Source organism: Pan paniscus, chromosome 6, assembly GCF_029289425.2.
Source record: "Pan paniscus chromosome 6, NHGRI_mPanPan1-v2.0_pri, whole genome shotgun sequence".
NCBI classification, from domain to species: Eukaryota; Metazoa; Chordata; class Mammalia; order Primates; family Hominidae; genus Pan; species Pan paniscus.
Window position 1 is genome coordinate 170,100,739 of NC_073255.2, and position 21,792 is coordinate 170,122,530.

The window sequence follows — 21,792 nt, forward strand, 5'->3', positions numbered from 1 at the left end:
TTATGAGGCCTCCCCAGCCATGTGGAATTGTAAGTCCAGTAAACCTCTTTCTTTTGTAAATTGCCCAGTCTTGGGTATGTTTTTATTGGCAGCATGAAAATGGATTAATACAGGTACCTACCTCATAAGGATGTTTTTGTAATAAATTAATTATTATATGTAAGCCACTTAGATTAATGCCTGGCACATAGTAAGTTCTATGTGAGTGTTACCTGTTTTTGAGGGGACTTCAGATGAAAGCAAAAAGGATGGTGGGCTGCTGGAAGTCATGGTGTGGAAGAAACAGTTGAAGAAACTGGAAGTGTTTAACCCAAGAAAGAACTATTGAAAGTCCTTTACCATTTAAAGGGAAATTTTATGGAAGAAGGAATAGACATTTTTTTGGGTTACAGAAAAAGATGAGACTAGGATCAATGGGTAGAAATTATAAAGAGGCTGATTTTATTTTATTTTAATGGAAGGCTTTATTATAAGTAAAGCTGTTCAAAATTGCAGTGAATTGCTTTGTCAGCTGGTAGAGCTCTGCATTACACAGAGGCTTAGAAGGCTGAAGAGAGGTTCATGACCTGGCTGGTGGGGTGAGCTCAATGACAAGTGTTCTCTTCTGCACTGCTATCTGTTCAGGTTAAGGGACTAGTGATAATCCCACACTGAAATTTGCTGGGATTTGCTAGCGTGCATGAGAACTTTCTCCCTGGAATTAGTCAGCTCTTTCATGCTTTGCTTTTTTTTTTTTTTTTTTTGAGATGGAGTCTCTCTCTGTTGCCCAGGCTGAAGTGCAGTGGCACGATCTCGGCTTACTGCAGCCTCCGCCTCCTGGGTTCAAGTGATTCTCCTGCCTCAGCCTCCCGAATAACTGGGACAACAGGCACAGGCCATTGCGCCTGGCTAATTTTTTATATTTTTAGTAGAGACAGGGTTTCACCATATTGGCCAGGCTGGTCTCGAACTCCTGACCTTGTGATCTGCCCGCCCCGGCCTCCCAAAATGCTGGGATTACAGGTATGAACCACTGCGCCTGGCCTCTTTCATGCTTTTATGGTCTATCATTTATTAATTTTTATTGAATATTTATCTCAGACAAATATTTATTGTCTGAGACATTGTATTTCTAGTCTCATATTGCAGAAAAGAAAACAGAGCTTGGAAATAAATGTTCACCGCCTACTATTGCTTGGCATCATGTATTCAATCCTTGAAGGAACCCAATGACTTAGATTTTATTATTGTTGGGAGACCATTCTCCTCAGGGCTCTTGTGTTTCTGAAGTTCTTGTGAGCCAAGCACTGATTGCCCTAAGTTTTAGGTTATTTTGCCAAGGATGTTTGTTTAGCAAACAGCGTTGGAAGATAGAGATGGTCTCTCACTCCAGAGCAAGGGGCAGATGTGTTTCCAGTCCGGTCTCTGAGCTTAGATTCGGTTTTTGGAGCTCGGAGTTCTTCTCCAGGAGCTGCGTATGTGGGCAGGCTTCTCTTTGGGCCCATCTGCCTAACCCTTGTGGGACTTGGGGGCAAGGGGAACTGATGTGAACATGCTGCACTTACGCCGCTTGCTGTGCTGTGAGTGTGATCAAGTCTTTTGGACTTGAGGAGCTCTAGGAGTTTTGTGTCTTCTGCCAGCACCTGTGAAACTGTGGCTAACCTCTTAGCTTTCGAGTAGAATAAAATCTCAGCCTTCACCATTCTTGACATTAAGGAGGAATAAAGTGACAATCAGAGAGTTTAAACCTAATGCCCAGAGTTAAGTGATCTAGTATTTGGGGGCGGTGGGATTTTAACTTTTGTCTTCAGAGGGTGTACTTTTTATTATGTTATGGAAAAACGCTACTGCCTTTGCTGCTGCCATTACTACTGTTATTACTAGAACAATAATAGCTAACGACAACAACCAACATTTGTTGAGTGCTAATGACATACCAGGCCTTGTTTGATCTCATTTAATTCTCACTAACAACCCTATGTGGAAGGTATCTTAGTATTTTCACTTTATAGATGAGCAAAATGAGATGCCATTACTAAGGTCATGAGTAGTCAGTAGGGTGGAGCCACAATTCTCACCCAGGCAGCTTTACTCTGCCTGAAGAGACCCCACTCTGTAGCTGTTAGGAGTGCAATCTGAAAGCAGACCAACCTGAGTTTTAAATCCCCGTACTATTCCTAACCTTCATTGTGTGAGGTGGTGTAAATTAATTCAACGTCTTTAAATCTCAGCTGTTTCATCTGTAAAAAGAGGGGAGGGAATAATAATAGGACCTACTCCAAAGGCCTGTTATGAGGATTAAACATACATTCTATAAAATGTGCAACACAGCTGGCTCCTGGCAGCTAGTAAGCCTCTCTAAATATTAGGGGCTATTATTATTTTTATTATCCTTACTGCCTTCCTTTTCTCTAATTAAAAAAAAAAGCTTTAATGGTTTTGCACTCTGAGTTCTATAATGTAAATATTTTTCACTAAAGACAAAATATTCATCCTAGTTTACATCAAGAGGATACATTTTAAATATGGGGGCAAAGCTGGCACAGGGTATTTCTTACATAAATATTTTCTTGAAAAAGGAAAATAGGAGGCAGAACCCCCAGTAGGCCCAATTTCCTCTCTAATCTTCATTTTAGTAACCCTTTCTATTCCCTAAATAACTCCTAATGATCCAGTAATGTGTTAACAGTGACAGCTGATGCCAGAAAAGGTGTTCTCTCTGGGCCTGACATTTTCCTTAATGGTAATTCTAACTAGTTAAGGTAAACAATGTGAAATGTTTGGCATATTTTTTCCACAAATGGTAGTGGAGCGGAAATCATGAAAAGCCTTGTAAAGATGGCAAACCGATCTAGTGTAGCTTTGACAATTCTGTGACTGCTGTTACAAGGGGAAATAATAGAGGTAAACATCTAGGAACCCTTACCTTTGGGACAGTTGATAAATTGAAGGCATTTTCTGATTGTGCTTTACTTTAGATTAACAGCCTGGAAGTTTTCAGATTTAAAGAGCAAAGTTGTGTATCATTAAAACAACAAGAAGACATGATACATGCTAAGCTGCTCTGTACCCAAATATTGCAAGTAATCTTGGTAGCTCTATCTTTGAAGCCCAGTTTCGTTTACATTCTCCACTCTGATTTACTTTAATAGTCAAACACTTGGGTGGTATTCTCTACCTGCAAGAAACCTTGGAAGTAGTCTGGTTTAGGGTCACCAGTTTACAGATGAGGAAACAGGATCTCTCATGTAAAGGCTTTAAATCGAGTCTTGTGGTTCCCAGTAGTGTTCCTTTCCTGAGCATCCCACGCTGTCCTGAGTGGCTTTTGCCCTTCCCTTCATTGCCTTTGTTCCTGCCATCCCCCTACCCGTATTCATGATATAGCTGATCTTTTGGCATTCCTAACACCTAACAAAAAGAATTGTAAAATTCTTTTTGGAGGTTAGATTGAAGTCAAAGACTGGCCTGAATTTCCCTATAAATTGGAAAAGAAGTTTTATATATTGTGTGGCTCATGAATTAAGATCCTTTGCTCTAAATGACAGTTCAGAGCAGACTATTGTACAGTATTTTGCTTGCAAATATCTAGAAGTGGATATGTGATTAATTTGCTGACAGACCATCTCTGAAAGCAGTTCTAATGATGGACTTACAATTGATGGCATCCATCATTGAGAACCTAAAATATCCCCCTCCCTAAATTAAAAAAGATAAATGAAATAAACTAGGCTGAATGTATAAGCTGACAAATCTGAGGGAATTTAATGAAACTCTAAATTACCACAGCCAACAGATAAGAGGAAAAGGTTCCTTTGTTACTGATTATAATACTAAATTAAAAAAAATTATCCAAGAAAGATAGTAGGGGAAACAAAGATCTGTGGTCCATGTATCAAACGAAGTTATTGAAATATTTTTAATAAGTATATCTATCTCATTCCCTGGTTATTATTGATTCGTATCAATCTTGTTAGTGCGTTCGAAGACTAGTAAATGCGGGAACCGTCCTGTAGGATAGCTTAGATGACTGCTGTTGTAAGAGATTTTAGAATTAATATGACTTTATTTCCAGACTGCTGGGGGCTCCATACCAAATTCAGGTCATTCAAATGAGCTTTTCGGAAGGTGGTTCCTCAGTGTATAAGTAATTGTATCAGTTACTGTGCTTTCAGCTATGTATGAAAAAGACCAACTGAAAGTGACTTAAACAATGGATATTTATTATCTCCCCTAACAAGAAGTCCTGAAGTAAGGCAGCTGCAGGGCTGGCTGCTTTGGTGGCCAAGGACATAGTGATAGCTTGGCATTCCTCCTTGTTTTTCCTTCCATGGTTGTAACATGGCTGAAGTGTCTTAAGTATCTTATCTTTGTACAGTGATACCTAGGCTTGGGAAAGGCACCTTTTCTTGTTACTCTTCTTGCAGAAAATTGTTCCTAGTACTTCCTTAGTTTTGTGTCATTGATCAGACTTGTCACTGATAAGGAGAATGGAACAGTTCACTCAAATCAAGAGTTACCCAGTCTCTTGAACAGTTCATGCCTGCCTGCTGTCTGATTAAAATCAGTTCTAATGCCAATGACAGAAGAGAAGGGCCCCTTGGATAGGCAACTACAAATCCACTTAGATGGGCTATTGAAATGTACTGTGAAGGAAGTTTTGTGTTTTCTGTTTGTAACTTATTTCATTTCCTAGTTAATAAGATGAATGTGCTTCACCTTCCTTTTGCATTTTACTTTCTGCTTCACCTTTCTTTTGCATTTTACTTTCAAGTTTTACTCAGCTTGATATACTCTCTGCCTTCACCAGGACTCTGTCTACTAGTGACGATGTCGAAGACAGGGAAAATGAAAAGGGTCGCCTTGAAGAAGCCTACGAGAAATGTGACCGTGACCTGGATGAATTGATTGTACAGCACTACACAGAATTGACGACAGCCATTCGCACATACCAGAGCATCACAGAGCGCATCACTAACTCCCGAAATAAAATAAAGCAGGTATTCCTCCCTTCTGGTCTGATGGTGGCAGCACTTCCCATCAGTATAGGTGTTGCAGCTTGGAGAGGAGCCATGGTAGTGGCTAATGGTCCTTAACAAAGTGATTCAAAATGCCACTTTTCAGGAGTTCTGCAGGTGTCTGGAAAGCCTGGCTGGGAAAGATCACAGAAGGCATCCTCGGCTGATTTCTCCCCTCCCCTGTGTCTTATCCTTGGTTCTGCCATTATTTCTCACTGCAGTGTGGAATGAGACAAGCAAGATGGCCTCCATTTGCTTGTGTCTTACGATCCATCCCTAACAAACCAGAAGGCATACTGGCCCTTGTATTCTCCATTCTCATTCTAGCAGTTATTCTTGTATTTCACACATCTAAACAATAAAGCATAATATTCTGACTGTTGATTCAAAGCCTATTCTGAATCTTAGTGGCTGACCTATTGACACTCACATGAATTGGAGGGCAGCCAGTCGAATACCCTTTTATCTGAATCCAAACCACAGAAGCGAGAATGTCTCCTACATTGAAGTTGGTTGTGACTTGCCTGCATTTATTGTGCATTCTTGGTATTTTTTGTGAAGTGAAGAAAATTTAACCTACAAATTATTTAAACATAAAATGAAATGTTTATGAGAACAATTTTTTTCTTTTTTTTTTTTTTTAGAGTTGGAGCCTTGCTCTGTTGCCTAGGCTAGAATGCAGTGGTGCATCACTGAAGCCTTGAATTCCTGGGCTCAAGCAATCCTCCTGCCTGAGTCTCCCAAAGTGCTGGGATTATAGTTGTGACCCACCATGCCTGGCAAAAAACCAAAATTCTTGAATATCATGCTTTAATTGTGACTAATGTGTATTAATTTTTATTTTGTAGTTTTCATGTTTTGGAACAGTTTTTCTTTTATTTGTTATTTTTCTCCCTTTTTCTCTTCCTTCCTTTCTTCCTTCCCCCACGTTCTTTCTCCCTGTCTCTCTCTTCTCCTACTCCTCCTTTCTCCCCTACTTTCTTCCTTTTGCTGTAGGTCCTTGAGAAAACTCTTGGTTCTTGGGTCTATGCCTTTAGTACCTAAAGGATAAAATGGGTTTGTAAGGAGTATTTTCATAATTGGCCAAAGGATGAACTGATCAAATAAGGGTTATGTAGTATAACATTATAGTTATGTGGTTTTTAGCTGTATTTTTGAGATCACTCCTTTAATACCATTTAGTACTACTCTGTGATAAATAACAATAATTGCCACCACTTATTGAACACTGATTCTTTGCAAGGGATGATTATGTCCAATCATCTCAATGAATTTAGAATTTAAACTCTAATCTCCCAGATTCTAAAGCCTTTGTTGCTGATTTTCAGGCATTTTTAAAGCAGCAGAAACTTTTTTTTTTAATGCGATATTTTGCAGAATACCAGCATGTCAGTCATTAAGAGAGGCAGTGCTCTCCTCTTCTTTGGTTTTGGGGTGAGAGGTCCAAAGCATCATACTTGGTTCCCCCCACCACTGTGGGACTGAGGGATGCATAGACCATGGTTTAAAATTCACTGCCCTGTGCTATGAGATTGGTTAGGGGACTGGCTGGCCTGTATCTGCCCAGTAACAGCTGTGCATATGGCATCTTCATGTTTTGTTTTCTGTCCGTTAGACTTATATTATGATTTTGTAAGCAGATACATAAATTATGCTTCTACAAATACTGATGATATATGACTTTCAGCTTCTAAGAGTTTAGTTCCAGAATCAGTATGCTCTTAACCTTTTTGGAAGCCATGTGTTGACCTCTTTATATTTTAAAATTAACTGGGCATTTTTTTTTTTTTTTTTGAGACGGAGTTTAATTCTTGTTGCCCAGGCTGGAGTGCAATGGCGCGATCTAAGCTCACTGCAGCCTCCGCCTCCTGGGTTCAAGCGATTCTCCTGCCTCAGCCTCCCGAGTAGCTGGGATTACAGGCATGCGCCACCACGCCTGGCTATAACTGGGCATATTTGAAAGGAATGCTATAATTCTTTGCCTTTACAAGTGCTGAGTTCATCCTATGGATTTATCTGTGAAACTAGTTAAAGTTATAGATCACTTGCTCTAGATTTAAAGTAAACTGTAGTCCATTTTGACCCAATATACTAAGCTCAAGAGGGGTCAATGAATGTATAGAGCTGCTGACCTTCTGGCTTTGCCTCGGGTAATAACAGCAAAGGTGAAGGACCTCATGGTATTTGTGTTTTCTGATTAGTCTGGTTGACTGAAAAGACTTTGTCCTAATCTCATGGGAAGCACCAGCAGTGATTTCTGCTTTGCTTCCCATCATTCTGAGTCGATAGCATCTTAGCTGCTAACAAAGAATGTTCGCCTGATATTGAAAAAGAGCCTTGTCTTGATCATTTCACATTTGTTTTAGTAGCCATGTTTCTTACCATCCTCATTTTCAGTATGCCAGAGTTTTGAGCAAAAGAAAATAACAATGAAAACTTTATTATATCTGATAATTGTCACGAAAGTAAATGTCATATTATTCTGGGTTATGAATTAGCTTCAATATTGGGTAGAGAAATAAAGGGTCAGAGCTCTTTTCAAAAGAGCCTTTAATAATTGATTAATGGGAAAATAAAAGTGTTGGGGGAGAATGAAAATGAATTTGTTTTTGACAATTTTGTACCATGACAGTCCATTTCTTGTCACCAGGGAAACACTGATGTTTTCTCACTAATCTTTTCCTGTCATTTTTGGCTTTTAATTGCACTTTGGATTATATATGAAATATAGGTGTGTATTTTTTTAAAGTGAAAACATGGATGATTCAGTAACGACTGGGCTACGTTATTTCAGAGCCAAGCAAAATGTTGAGAATGTGTAGATCTGAGTTGAAATTTTCTTTCTATTTTCTGCCAAAAGAATAAGGATTCATGCAGCAAATATCTGTTGAGTGCCCGCTATGTTGCTGATTGTGTTTTAGGTGCTAGGGCTGCACAAATGGGAAACACCAGTTCCTGTCCTCAGGGAGCTTATGTGCAAATGAGAGGATAGAAAACGAACAAATAGATAACGTTGAACAACATTTATGTAGTCTCTATGTATCGAGTGTCTGCTTTGTGCTGAGGATAGTTCTAGATTTTCAGGTGTAGAAGTGAAGAAAACATAAACATTTCTGTCCTTGTGGAGTTAAATTCTAATCAGGGGAGACAGACTACAGACTATAAGTGAATATATAAGTAAAGTGTGGTATAGCAGATGGTAAGAAGTGCTACACACACCCCCACCCACTCACCAGGGAGGGGAGACTAGGGACTTGCTGTTTTAGCTGGGTTGGCCAGAAAGGGCTTCACTGAGGGCCCATATGAGCCAACACCTGAAGGAGGTTAGGAAGAGTGTCAGGAAGAGCATTCCAGGAAGAAAGGAAGCAGGTGCCCAGATCCCAAGTCAGGGGCATGATTGGAGGTTTGGAGCAGCAGCAAGGTGGTTGATGAGGCTGAAGCAAAATGAGGCATGGGGAGAGTGGCAGGAGAGAGATGAGAGAGCTAGGGCATGTGGTGTGGTGGGTGGGTGTAGGGAAGTCACGTAGGGTCTTGTAGGTCACTGGAAAGACATTGATTTTAACTATCAGTATAATGGGAGAAATGATTGTAATGCTTTGAGCACAGGAATAACATGATGTGGCTAACGTCTTTTTTTTTTTTTACTATTATTATACTTTAAGTTTTAGGGTACATGTGCACAACGTGCAGGTTTGTTACATATGTATACATGTGCCACGTTGGTGTGCTGCACCCATTAACTCGTCATTTAGCATTAGGTATATCTCCTAATGCTATCCCTCCCCGCTCCCCCCACCCCACAACAGTCCCCAGTGTGTGATGTTCCCCTTCCTGTGTCCATGTGTTCTCACTGTCCAATTCCCATCTATGAGTGAGAACATGTGGTGTTTGGTTTTTTGTCCTTGCGATAGTTTGCTGAGAATGATGGTTTCCAGCTTCATCCATGTCCCTACAAAGGACATGAACTCATCATTTTTTATGGCTGCATAGTATTCCCTGGTATATATGTGCCACATTTTCTTAATCCAGACTATCATTGTTGGACATTTGGGTTGGTTCCAAGTCTTTGCTATTGTGAATAGTGCTGCAATAAACATATGTGTGCATGTGTCTTTATAGCAGCATGATTTATAATCCTTTGGGTATATACCCAGTAATGGGATGGCTGGGTCAAATGGTATTTCTAGTTCTAGATCCCTGAGGAATCATGATGTGGCTAACATCTTAAAAGGCCCACTCTAGCTGCTGTGCTGGGAATAGATTTCATTGGAGACCAAGGCAGATGAAGATGTTCATATTTGTGCATTGTCACCTTTTAAAGCTTGAGACCACAGAACTGTTTATGCTTCCCATTTGAGAGAGGGTCTCTCTCCATCACCCGGGCTGGAGTGCAGTAGCACTATCATGAATCGCCATAGCCTCGACCTCCCACACTCAGGTGATCCTCTTGCCTCAGCCTCCTGAGTAGTTGGGACCATAGGTACATTCCACCATGCCTGTCTAATATTTGATTTTTTTGCAGAGACTGGGTCTCCCTATGTTACCCAGGATGGTCTCAAACTCCTGGCCTCAAGTTATCCTCCTGCCTTGGTCTCCTAAAGTGCTGGGATTATAGGCGTGAGCTGCTGTGCCTGGCCTACATGTCTCATTTTTTGACATTACTTTCATATATTGATTTATATTATATTGGTAGATTCTATGTTTTTGAGGATAAAAGTGAGCTGACAGATGGATTTAACTTTCTTCCCTGATGGTCCAAGCTTTTTAAAAAAAAATAATTATTGATTTATTTTAGAGATAGGGTTTCACTCTGTTGTCCAGGCTGGAGTGCAGTGGTGCCATCATAGCTCACTGCAGCCTCAAACTCCTGGGCTCAAGGGATCCTCCTGCCTCAGCCTCTTGAGTAGGTGGTATTACAGGCACTCACAACCATGCCTAGCTAATTTTAAAAATTTTTTTATAGAGACAAGGTCTCAACAGAAGGCTTATAGGCTCAGCCTTGATACCATGTACAATTGATCAGGTCAAGTAATGTGGACAATAAGCAAAATAACTGGGCAGTTCTATTACTTTTGAATGCATTGTACAATTGCTCAAAATGAGATGTTATTGCATTGGTAAACCTCCAATTCCATAGGTTCTGCCAGTGTCTCTCATAATAACAACTGATGGGCTTATTGTAGCAGCAGCACCAAAAGAAATGGATACGAGTTGATACAAATTGGGGAGTTGGGCCAAATGAATTGGTATGTTTCTCTGTGGTGTACTAGGTGAATGAGATGACCTCAGATTTCTTTAAAGTTACAAAGTAGTCTAATGCTTATCACTGGAGCAGGGTAGGTTGAAGGGAGATACTTGGCTTTGTTGAGATGTGCACACAAACACTTAACATTTCATCCCAATTTTGACCACCCTATTGGTGCTAGATCAAGCTCTGAATCTCATTTTTCTTGCCTATAATGAGAAATAAGGGTACACGATTATTCAAGTGAAGTTGTTAGGGCTTAATCATTGAGTAATGAAACATTCATTATTTGGTAGATACCTAAAATAATTCTGGCTTTTAAATGCGATTATACCTTGAAAGGTAGAATTAGAACGAGGAATAACCTTAATATAAAAAAATGTCCTAGTAGAACAACATGGTTTGCTAGGAAGTTATTTACAGCCCAAATATAAGATGCTGCTTGTATGAGAAAGGGAAGAAGGCCTTTGGTTTCTAGAAATGGACATGCTAAACAGTGGGTAATAATGAGATATAATTTTAAATGCGTGCAGCACTCTAGAGCACATTAATGCAGTTGCTGGAACCATGAGGTGATCTTTCCATTAAGTTCAGGTGTGTGTGTATTTGTGTAAAGGAAGGTATTGGAAAGCGTTGAGGGGAGCCTCTCAGAATTTCAGAACTTAGAGTGGCAGCTGAAAAAACCTGGGGAAAGAAAGCACAGACAGTACAAGTTTGAAGGTAATTTAAAGATGATCTGTAGTTCTAAAAGGCTTTTAAACAGAACAATGAGTGGTATTTCCGAGGTTCGTTCTTTCCAGGTGCTTTCTAACTAACCTGCACAATGTGCACATGTACCCTAAAACTTAAAGTGTAATAATAAAAAATAAATAAATAAAAAGAAAATTCAATAAAATACATAATAAAAATGTATCATTAAAAGTCCAGAAAAAAAAAAAAAGACTCCATGGAAAAAATTGGGTTGGTCTCTTACGGCAGGAGAAAACCTATGATAGTACTTATATGTAGATTTACTTTCGCCAACAAAATTCAACAAAAACAAAGAAGACATCTCAGTATTTTATACTTTTAAAATTAAGAATGATGTCGACACATGAATTTTCATTTACTATCCTTGACTCATAGATAACTTTTTAGGATATTTCTAGTCTGTAGTTTCAATGAGTTGTTTGCACATTGTTGTATTTTATTACAGATAATATGCATGCTCAGAGGCATTTCCTCCCTTCTTTATCTTTTCCTTGATCCAAATTCAGTACTTTTCTTTTCTATTTTTTTTTTTTTTTTTTGGAAAGAGTCTCGCTCTGTTGCCCAAGCTGGAGGGCAATGATATGATCTCGGCTTACTGCAACCTTCGCCTCCCGGGTTCAAGTGATTCTCCTGCCTCACCCTCCCAAGTAGCTAGGATTATAGGGACCCACCACCACATCTGGCTAATATTTCTATTTTTTAGTAGAGATGGGGTTTCACCATGTTGGCCAGGCTAGTCTTGAACTCCTGACTTCAGGTAATCTGCCCAACTTGGCCTCCGAAAGTTCTGGGATTACAGGCGAGAGCGATCACGCCCAGACAAATTCAGTACTTTTCTGATTTTATGACTTAAAAGTTATGGTCTTCCCCAGGCCTGTGTCCATAAGCCCCTCTCACTATATAGATCTCTGGTCTTCCTCTCACAAATGCTAAGGCAGTTTTATTCAAAGCCCCACTTAGCTTTTCTCACCCCTTTATCTTTTCCAAAAGAGGGCTGCAAAAATCTCAACTTCTCTGCCGTCTGTATCATCTCACATTTCTATTCACAATAGCCTCTTGGGCCCTGTTTTCCTTCTTTTCTCTTTTTCTAATAGCCTCTAGTTAGGGTGACTTGCAGATTTTGTGAAATTGTAGCTATTGCTGAATAGGTGATTATGAGCAACTGTGAAGTTACTAAAACTCTGAGAAAGCAAAGGAAATTTGTCTCTGACTTGATATCGTGGTTTGAACAACCTTTTCACCCATTTGTTTTAGGAAGAAACAGAGTAACATAATTTTTCAGTCTTAATTATACTTATAAATTAAATAGAATGAAATGAAAATACTGTCATCACATTTATAAAAGTAGAACAGAGTTTTGAGAAATAAATGTTTCAGTGTAATTTGGTACTTTTCTAACATTTGAATGTTATTCATTGATGGGTATAGCCCTGTTCCTATTAAAAAAACCTTTTTTTTTAATTTTTAAAAATTGACAAATAAAAATTACATATGTTTGTAGTAGAGAGCATGATGTTTTGAAATATGTATACACTGTGGAATGGCTAAACCAAGCTAATTAACATATACTTCACCTCACATGCTTATCAGTTATTTGTGGTGAGAATACTTAGAATCTACCTTTTCATCAATTTTCAGGCATACAATACATTGTTATTAACTGTAGTCACCATGTTGTGCAATGGGTTTCTTGAACTTACTTCTCTTGTCTAACTGAAGTATTGTATCCTTTGACCAACATCTTCTCAACCCGTCCTCTCACCCCGAGACCCTGGTAACTACTGCTCTACTTTATGCTTCTATGAGTTTGACTTTCTTAGATTCTACATGTAAGGGAGATGATGCCAATATTCATCTTTCTGTGTCTGGCTGATTTCACTTAACATAATGTCCTCCAGGTTCATATGTGTTGTTGCAAATGACAAGAGTTCCTTTTGTTTTTGAGACAGGGTCACACTCTGTTGTCCAGGCTGGAGGAAATGGTGCAGTCGGCTCACTGTAGCCTCGACTTACTGAGCTCAGGCGATCCTCCCACCTCAGTCCCCCTGCTATCTGGGACCACAGTCCTTCTGCTATCTGGGACCACAGATACTTTTTTGTGGAGATGGGTTTTCACCAGGTTGCCCAGGCTGGTTTCAAACCCCTGGGCTCAAGTGATCTACCCACCTCAGGCTCCCAAAGTGGTGGGATTACAGGTGTGAGCCACCATGCCCAAACAGATTTCCTTCTTTTTAAATGCTGAATGGTATTCCATTGTGCTTATACCACATTTTCTTTATCCATTCGTCAGTTGATGGACACTTACGCTGCAGTGATCATGGGAGTGCAGATATCTTTTTGACATATGGACTTCAATTCCTTTTGATATAGACCCTGTAGTGAGATTGTTGGATCATATGGTAGTTCTATTTTTTAATTTTTTGAGGAAACTCCATACTATTTTCTACAGTGGCTGTATTTTCCATCTTTATTGAGGTATAGTTTACGTACAGTAAAATGCCATATTTTCAGAGTGCAGTGCAATGAGTTTTGGCAAAGGTATATATCACTGAATGTGTTACCATCACCCCAGAGCTCTCTCCTGCCTTTTTGCGGTCAGTTCTCTCTCACATCCTGCTCCAAGCAACTACTGATTTGAATTCTGGCACTACTGATCAGTTTTGCCTATTCCGGAACTTCGTACATTATTCCCTCTTTTGTGTCTAGTTTTTTTTGCTTGGCATAATGTTTTTGAGATTCTTCATTGTTTCTTCCTTTTTGTGGCTGACTGACCCTATCCCCCAAGTTCTAAAATAACATTTTTCATGACTGTGACTTTCTAATCATAAAGCAGAAGGCTCAGGGCAATTTAGTATTAAAAGTTCCTGTAGTTTCTTTGGTCTGTAGCTTTGTTACCTCGGTTTAGAGAATTTTGGTGTGGTCATTTTCTACACAGCCTGATGCTAATTTTTTAATCCCCCACAAATTCTATTTCACTTTTCCTTCCATGTAGTAAGCAAAAGTGAGAAGTGAGCTGATTACATTGCACATATCCTAGTGTGAAGTGACACAATTTTTTCCAATCAGATAGGAGTTTGCCAAGCTTTACTGACACCCTGTAAGTTTGTCCCTGACTCTTGATCAGGAGCCTAGTTGGGTGTTGTATAACATAAGATTTATTTTTAACTGTTTCCATAGTAACCGTTACACATAGAGGAAAAAGCTGAGAACTATAGTAGCAAGGTGATATAAGTAGGATATCAGGAATCAGATTCTAACAGATTTGAACTAAGATTTAAAATGGAATGATTTAATAGCTGGAGTCCTTAACTCAGAGACTAAGAACTCCAGTGGAATTTAGGAATGGCTTTGAGAGATATGTTTTATTTTATTTTATTTTTTTTTTGTGAGACGGAGTCTCGCTCTGTCGCCCAGGCTGGAGTGCAGTGGCCCGATCTTGGCTCACTGCAAGCTCCGCCTCCTGGATTCATGCCATTCTCCTGCCTTAGCCTCCCGAGTAGCTGGGACTACAGGTGCCCGCCACCATGCCTGGCTAATTTTATTTTTGTATTTTTAGTAGAGACGGGGTTTCACTGTGTTAGCCAGGATAGTCTTGATCTCCTGACCTCGTGATCTGCTCGCCTCGGCCTCCCGAGGTGCTGGGATTACAGGCGTGAGCCACCGTGCCCGGCCTGAGAGATATGTTTAAAAGTCAAATAAAGCCACAAATGATGATAAAAGACTGGACTCTCCTACCTCATCCTACCCCAGTCCAAGTTCCAACATCTCAGAGATGCTGACTTTTACTCTTTTAGTTTTTCTTTTTTAGGTATTTCTATTTCTAATAGTATGCTTGTGCTGTGTTTTTTATTTTAAATGTTATATATTAACTTCCAACTATGGAAGATGAGGACTTAGCCCCCTTCCCAATCTCTCCCCATCCCACTACATCCTCTTCCTTCATCCTCTCTATATAGTTGTATTCTAGTTTTGGTTAAATAGATGATCAGTGCTTACCTTTTTATAATTACACTAATATGTACATCTAAGCCATACAGCATACTGTGATTATGTTTTGTGCCATTGCATTGTTGTTTTCCTGGAGTTACTGATTGGATAGTCCTGTTGCCTTTCTTCTGTATTGTATTTCCTGGATCCCTTGTTTCTTCTCTTCTGTTTTCTCTTGTAGTGGTGGAACACATTCTTCAGTAGTTTGCTGAGATATGATGCATATAAAATTGAGTTTTTGAGAGCTTGCAAACCTTAAAATATCTTTATTCTTTCCTCATACTTGATTGATAGTTCTTCTGGGAAATACTTCTCTCTTAAAATTTTGAAGGTATATCATTCCTTTGTCTTCTAGCTTTTAATGTTGCTGCTGAGAGAAATCCGATGTCATTCTGATTCACAAGCCTTTGTATAGGTCCTGTTTTTTCCTTTTTTTCTTTGACAGCTTTTATGATTGTCTCTTTATCCCTTGTGTTCTTACATGTCAGAATAGTGTGTCTTGGCTTGGGTCTTTTTGACTTCCATTTTCTTGAGCACTTGGTGTGCCTTTTCAATCTGAAAACTCATGTTTTGGCATGTTCTGGCCTTTTTTTTCTTTCTTCTTCTTTTTTGTTTTTTTTTTCAAAAGAGCTGGAGTCTTGCTTTTGTTGTCCAGGCTGGATGCAGTGGCACTATCATGCCTCTCTGCAGTCTCAACCTCCTGGGCTCCAGTAATCCTACTGACTCAGCCTCTTGAATAGTTGGGACTACAGGCATGTGCCACTATACCCGGCTGATTTTTTAGTTTATGGTGGAGACAGCGTCTGCCTGTGTTGCCAAGGTTGGTCTTGAACTCCTGAGCTCCAGCAGCCCTCCACCTTGGCCTCCCAAAGTACTAGGATTATAGTAAGACACTGCACTGAGCAGGCAGTTTTTTAAAAAAAATTATTTAATTATTTTTTAACTATTTTTCTCTACTCCATTTGTTTCACTTTTCCTTCCTTGGAACTCCTATCTGGTAAGTGTTGGACCTTTTGGATCAATCCTCTTGCTTTGTTTTACCTCCTGTCTCATTTTTTGGTGTTTTCCTGTTTGGAGATTTCCTCAAGGATACCTTCTAACCTTTCTATTGGAGTTTTAAAATTTGTATTTTAATTTCTAATAGTTGTTTTTCATTTCTTGAAAATGTTTATATCGTCCTGTCCTTGGTTAATTGATGTAATAGCTTCTGTTATTTTTCCTAAGGATGTTAATTATAGTTTAACAAAATTCTGTTTCCTGCATAGTTTCTGTTCCCTCGTGTCCTGCTTCAGTAATTTTCTCTGTTTTGATGCCTGCCATTCCATTCTGCAGGCTTTCTGTGCATGTCTGATGATCCTTGGCTAACCATTTGTGTGTAAGAGGCAGGCACTACAAACCTGATTGGAAGCTCAGAACATGTTATGGAGCTTGTCCATAATGATTGGGTAGGGACTCAGCAGTTTCTTCAGTGAAACCTCAAATGTCACTATCTGTATAGGTCTTCACTTGGACCAGTTCACTTTCCCAAGGGAGAAGCCATATATCTCCTGTGTTGGGGTGAAAAGTCAAGCTGTCAGTGTTTTGGAGCCTAACTATTGACGGAGACCGAGGGTCCATGGGGGCTGAGGATTGTACTGTTTAATATGTCCCACTTTGACTTCATCCTCCTGTTTTCTGTGCAGTGTCTCATGCCTCCCTCTCAACCATGCCTGGCATTTCCTTGTCTAGATCCTGTCCAATTCAGTTGCTCCCAATTTGGCCAATGCTGTGGGGGAGGAAATTACCCATGTGTGTGGCTTGATGGGGATTTGGGGCTCAGAATACTCCTATAGAAACTTTTAACTCAGTACCCCTGCCATTAGTATACTTGGTGCCTCCTTTTTGGTGTTAGTAAATCCTACTCCAGGCTAAGGTTTTCAGATTTCTCTGGCCTGCTAATTTAGTTGCCTACTGTCCATCTTCTTGCTAGCTTCCACAGTTTTGTTACCATCCCTTATTTGCTGTTCTTCCTCTCTGTTCTCTCTTTATGCTTCAAAAAATTTCTTTGGTATTACCTTGGTGGGATTGCAGGAAGGAGTAGAAATAATTGGAATAATCTTCATCAGATTTACAAAGAGGTCTATGACCCCCCAAATTAATAATCAGTCTATTATACTTTTTTTTTTTTTTTTTGAGACGGAGTCTTGCTCTGTTGCCCAGGCTGGAGTGCAGTGGCGCGATCTCGGCTCACTGCAAGCTCTGCTTCCCAGGTTCATGCCATTCTTCTGCTTCAGCCTCCCAAGTAGCTGGGACTATAGGCACCCGCCACCATGCCCAGCTAATTTTCTGTGTTTTGTTTAGTAGAGAGAGGGTTTCACCGTGTTAGCCAGGATGGTCTCGATCTCCTGACCTCGTGATCCACCCGCCTCGGCCTCCCAAAGTGCTGGGATTACAGGCATGAGCCACTGCGCCTGGCCTACTATACTTATTAAGAGAGGTTACAAGGTCTTCTTATTAAAGACTTTTTTTTTTAGCATGGGAGAGTTTCATAGAAGCATGATTTAGGTGTTGTCATGAAGTCGTAGGAAGGGATTAGATGCTTTCTCAAGAAACCTTTTAATCTTAGCATTTTGTCCTCATATTTTCCGTACTTGTTGGATGAATGTTGAAATTTAGTTTTGTAATCACCGGAGGCGTAGTGTCAGTGAATATTTTCATCACCACACCAAGTCTTGTAGAAGAACGATACAGATTTTCAGTTACCAAAAATATGGTAGACTCTTTGCACTGATGGACATGTCCCATGTATTGATGAAGGTTTGGATTATACAGGTGGGCGCATTTGCCAAAACTTACCACGTGATACACTTGAGATGCATTCATGGGTAAATTTTACCTCAAACAGAGGCCAGAAACAAAACTGTAAAGAAATATTAAACTCAAATTTAAATAAAAATACATGTGAGGACTATCAAAAATATATGAAAGTAGTTCTGTGAATTTTGAAAGATCATGGTTTTTAAAATTTTTCCATGTTGAAAAAAATGGAAAATTTTCAATTAGGGGAGCAAATAAAAACTTATTCCTATCACATGCATCACAGCTACCTCCTCCATTCCTCTCCTCTCCCTTTTATTTTGTCATGTTTTGCCTATGCTAGTCACTATACTATGCAGATCTACAGGTGGTGGAGATTGTCTTATTTAATATCTAATATTCAGAATGCAAGGCAAAAAAGCCTTGGTATGTCCTTTTATTTTCAGATTATCTCTGGATGTGCCTACTTTCTTTTGGAAGCTGGGGTTACTTTTATTTTAGTTAGGTTGAGCACCCTGTTTCTTGGTTTTAAACTTTAGCTGGAGTTCTAGAGCTAGAAGCTTGGACCAAGTGACCTATCAGCTGGATAGGAAATTTGCAAGCATTGGGGAAGGTATAATAGCATGGACTTTCACATTGATCATTCTCCTTTTAGATATATTAATATTTATGAAGTACTTCATATTTTCAGAGTGCTTTCTCTTTAGTAATGTTTTCTAGATTCACTCAAAGGTAGTTTGGGAGTAGTTTTCTCATTTCATGGGAGTGAAATTAGAGAGAGGTGGAGATGTGCCCAAGTGAGTCTATGTCAGAACCAGGATTAGAATTTTGGAGGCAGACCAAGGAGAATAAGTGGCAGTGGGAATTAGGAACTGCTGCATACAGTAGTACCAGTGAAGACTACTAACCAGATTATAGGTTTAGACTGGCAAGACTTTGGACTGACCCAAGACCAAATCTGTTTTATTGTAGGTAAAAGAGAACCTGCTTTCATGCAAGATGCTGCTGCACTGCAAACGGGATGAGCTTCGGAAACTATGGATTGAAGGAATTGAGCATAAGCATGTCCTGAACTTGTTGGATGAAATTGAGAATATCAAGCAAGTGCCTCAAAAGCTGGAACAGTGCATGGCCAGCAAGCACTATCTCAGTGCCACTGACATGTTGGTAAGAGAACAGCCTGTGCTAAGGGTCATTTTTGTTAAGATGTAAAAGCACTCTCTTGTATTCTCTCTGAATCCTGTAATGCATGTAGCACATTACAAACTGCCCTCTTGGGATTCATGAGCCCTTGAAGGTGAAGCCTGGCTATTTCTCTAATTCCAGTGTTTGAAATGGTAGGTGATTATTATTTATGTATTATCTGTCTTTGTAACAATGGCAAGAAATATCATAGTAAGAAACCAGTACTTAAATCAGGTTAGAATGGTAATGAGAGGTGTTTTTTAGCTTCAGAGGAAGATAGTTAATGAATCCCATTTTAAACAATGAAATCTACATGAGACAGAACTTCTGAAGATTTATAGACTAGTGTTCCACACATTTTTTGAAGGAATTTTTACATTAGGGCTTTGTTCTTTTCCTTGAAATTGATAAGAAATAAAATTTTGGGAGACTAATACTGGAAGCAACTTTATTGACCAAGAGTACTCCACAATCTAGCCTTTAGCCTCCATCTTAGTCCATTGTGTATGCTCCTTTTTGAATTGCTGAAAGTTCCCAGAAGGATGCAATTGGTGGTTCATGTGGCTGAGCGTCAAGAAGATGAATAAAAAGTGGAAATACAGAGTTTGCTCCCTAATAATCCTCTTTCCCAAGGCCTGTGGCTCTTAGAGAGGGCTGCTCTTTCTCCCTTCCCTTTTACCCACCCAGTCCCACTTCCATCTCATTCAGAGTTGGTTAAGGAAGCTCTCTGTAGGAGCTCTCAGCAGCAGATGGGCTGTATTTGATTTGTTGTTTTTTCCTTCCCTACAGTAGGTGAAAGTCCTTTACCTTTGTTTCACCAAATTAGATTGGCTTTAACACTGGAAAAAACACTGAGGGGAATTGGTAGGGACACAGATTAAATGCTCTAAGTGGTTCTAATTCATTCAGACTTCCAAGAAGAATTTTGCTAAAAGTCCTTCATAAGAAGCTTTTTAAAGGAAATTTGGTAACCAAGGAGTGAGAAGTGCCATGATATTCTATCAGATATTAAAACCTGGTTATGTGATAAGACTGAATCGTCAATTTCCACAGTAGAAGGAGATTAATAATGGTTGGCCCTTGGCTGGGAGTTTAAGGCTGCAGTGAGTCATGATCATGTCACTGTACTCCAGCCTGGGCGATAGAGCAAGACTCTGTCTCAGAAAGAACCCCAATAAACAACAAAAAAAGATTGACTCTTGGGAATGACAAAAGAATTGGTTATTTTCAGCATCTTATTCAAAGTGGCAGCTTCTTTAATAATAATGACTATAGGGTGTCTGATAGAAAAAAATTACTTTTCACCTTTAGTGTTGATTTATGCATTATGAATGCATACTTGTCCTATATTCTCAAGATTCAGCAATCAGAATAGATAAGCAAGTATACATTTGTGTAGCAAATATACATCTATTTGAATCATGATTTTTTGGAGTGGGCTTGCTTTTAAGTAAGTGCCACAGATTAAAATAGGTTGTTAGAATTTATTTCTGTGTTAATTATGTTCATATTAGGATTTCAGATTTTTGTGTTATGGTCTTTGTTCTTAAGGGCTAATTTATTTACTTAAGGGCTAATCAATAATGAATACTGTCCCTTTTTTTCTGACATATTTTCCTCAAGACTCATTAAGTAACTTCTTTAAATTCTTGGTTGTAAGTTACAGAAATTCAACTCTAGCTAGCTTAAGTAAAAATAATTGTTTGACTCATGTAACCAGTCTGCCAAAGGAATAGGCATGTATGTGGAATGTCACCTGTGTGTTTTCTCTGCATGCCCTCTTCATTGTTCTGCTGAAGACTGGTCTCTTCATGTGTGAGGGAGGAGGTTGGGTATTGAGGGAAAACAGGGGGCATAGGCTATGTCTACATCTTTCCACCTTTACAGAAGAAAATAATCTTTTTTTTTTTCATAATTCAGAAATCTAGGGTTAGGAGCTAGATTGAGCCAGGTTGGGTATGATAATCATCAATAAAACTATCTGGTTGGGGCAGGGGGCGTGGTATAGGGAGGAAGAACAGTCATGTCCAGAAAAGAGTGAGTTTGTAAGACACATTTTCCGGAGGTTTTGTTTTGTTTTCTGTTTGGTTGTTTATATATTCTAGATATTAATTCTTCTTGTCTGTTAGATATCTTCTCCCAATTGGGGATTTGTCTTTTTCCTTTGTTTATAGTGTCTTTGTTATAAAGAAATTAAAAATCTTAATGCAAAACAATTTCTCAATTTCTCAGTATTTTTTGTTATGTGATTTTTTTTTTTTTTTTTTTGAGACAGTCTCACTTTGTTGTCCAGGCTGGAGTGCAGTGGTGTGATCTCAGCTCACCACAACCTTTGCCTCCTAGGTTCAAGTGAGTCTCCTGCCTCCGCCTCCCAAGTACCTGGGATTACAGGTGTGTGCCACCACACCTGGCTAATTTTTGCATTTTTAGTAGAGATGGGTTTTCACCATGTTGGGTCAGGCTGGTCTGGAATTCCTGACCTCAAGTGATCTGCCTGCCTTGGCCTCCCAAAGTGCTGGGATTACAGCCATGAGCTACTCTGCCCGGCCTGTTATGTGATTTTTGATGCAAGAAAATTTTTTTCCATCCCAGTGTTCTAAGAGAATCTCCTATGTTTTCTTCTTTAACCCGTCGAAAGTCCATTTTTATATATGGTATCAACTGAGGATCTAATTTTATCTTTCTTCTATATAGTCAGTTGGCTCAGGCTGTTTATTGAATCCTTTTTCTACTGATTCATGATGCTATTTTGGTCACACAGCAACTTATCACATATGCATGGATCTGTTTCTGAGCTCTTTATTTTGTTTAATGGTGTTATTTGTACCTGCACCC

General features: G+C 39.4%; 1 protein-coding gene across 2 annotated transcripts in view; it reads left to right on the forward strand.

The window, feature by feature from the left end:
• Positions 1-21,792, forward strand: part of EXOC4 (exocyst complex component 4) — an 804,494-nt gene that overhangs the window by 17,140 nt on the left and 765,562 nt on the right. For both annotated transcript variants that reach the window (XM_003813456.3, XM_063606101.1), the window contains exons 2-3: positions 4,787-4,976; positions 18,745-18,939. In XM_003813456.3, coding sequence (XP_003813504.2) covers positions 4,787-4,976; positions 18,745-18,939 — 385 coding nt within the window. The remainder of the gene's footprint in view (positions 1-4,786; positions 4,977-18,744; positions 18,940-21,792) is intronic.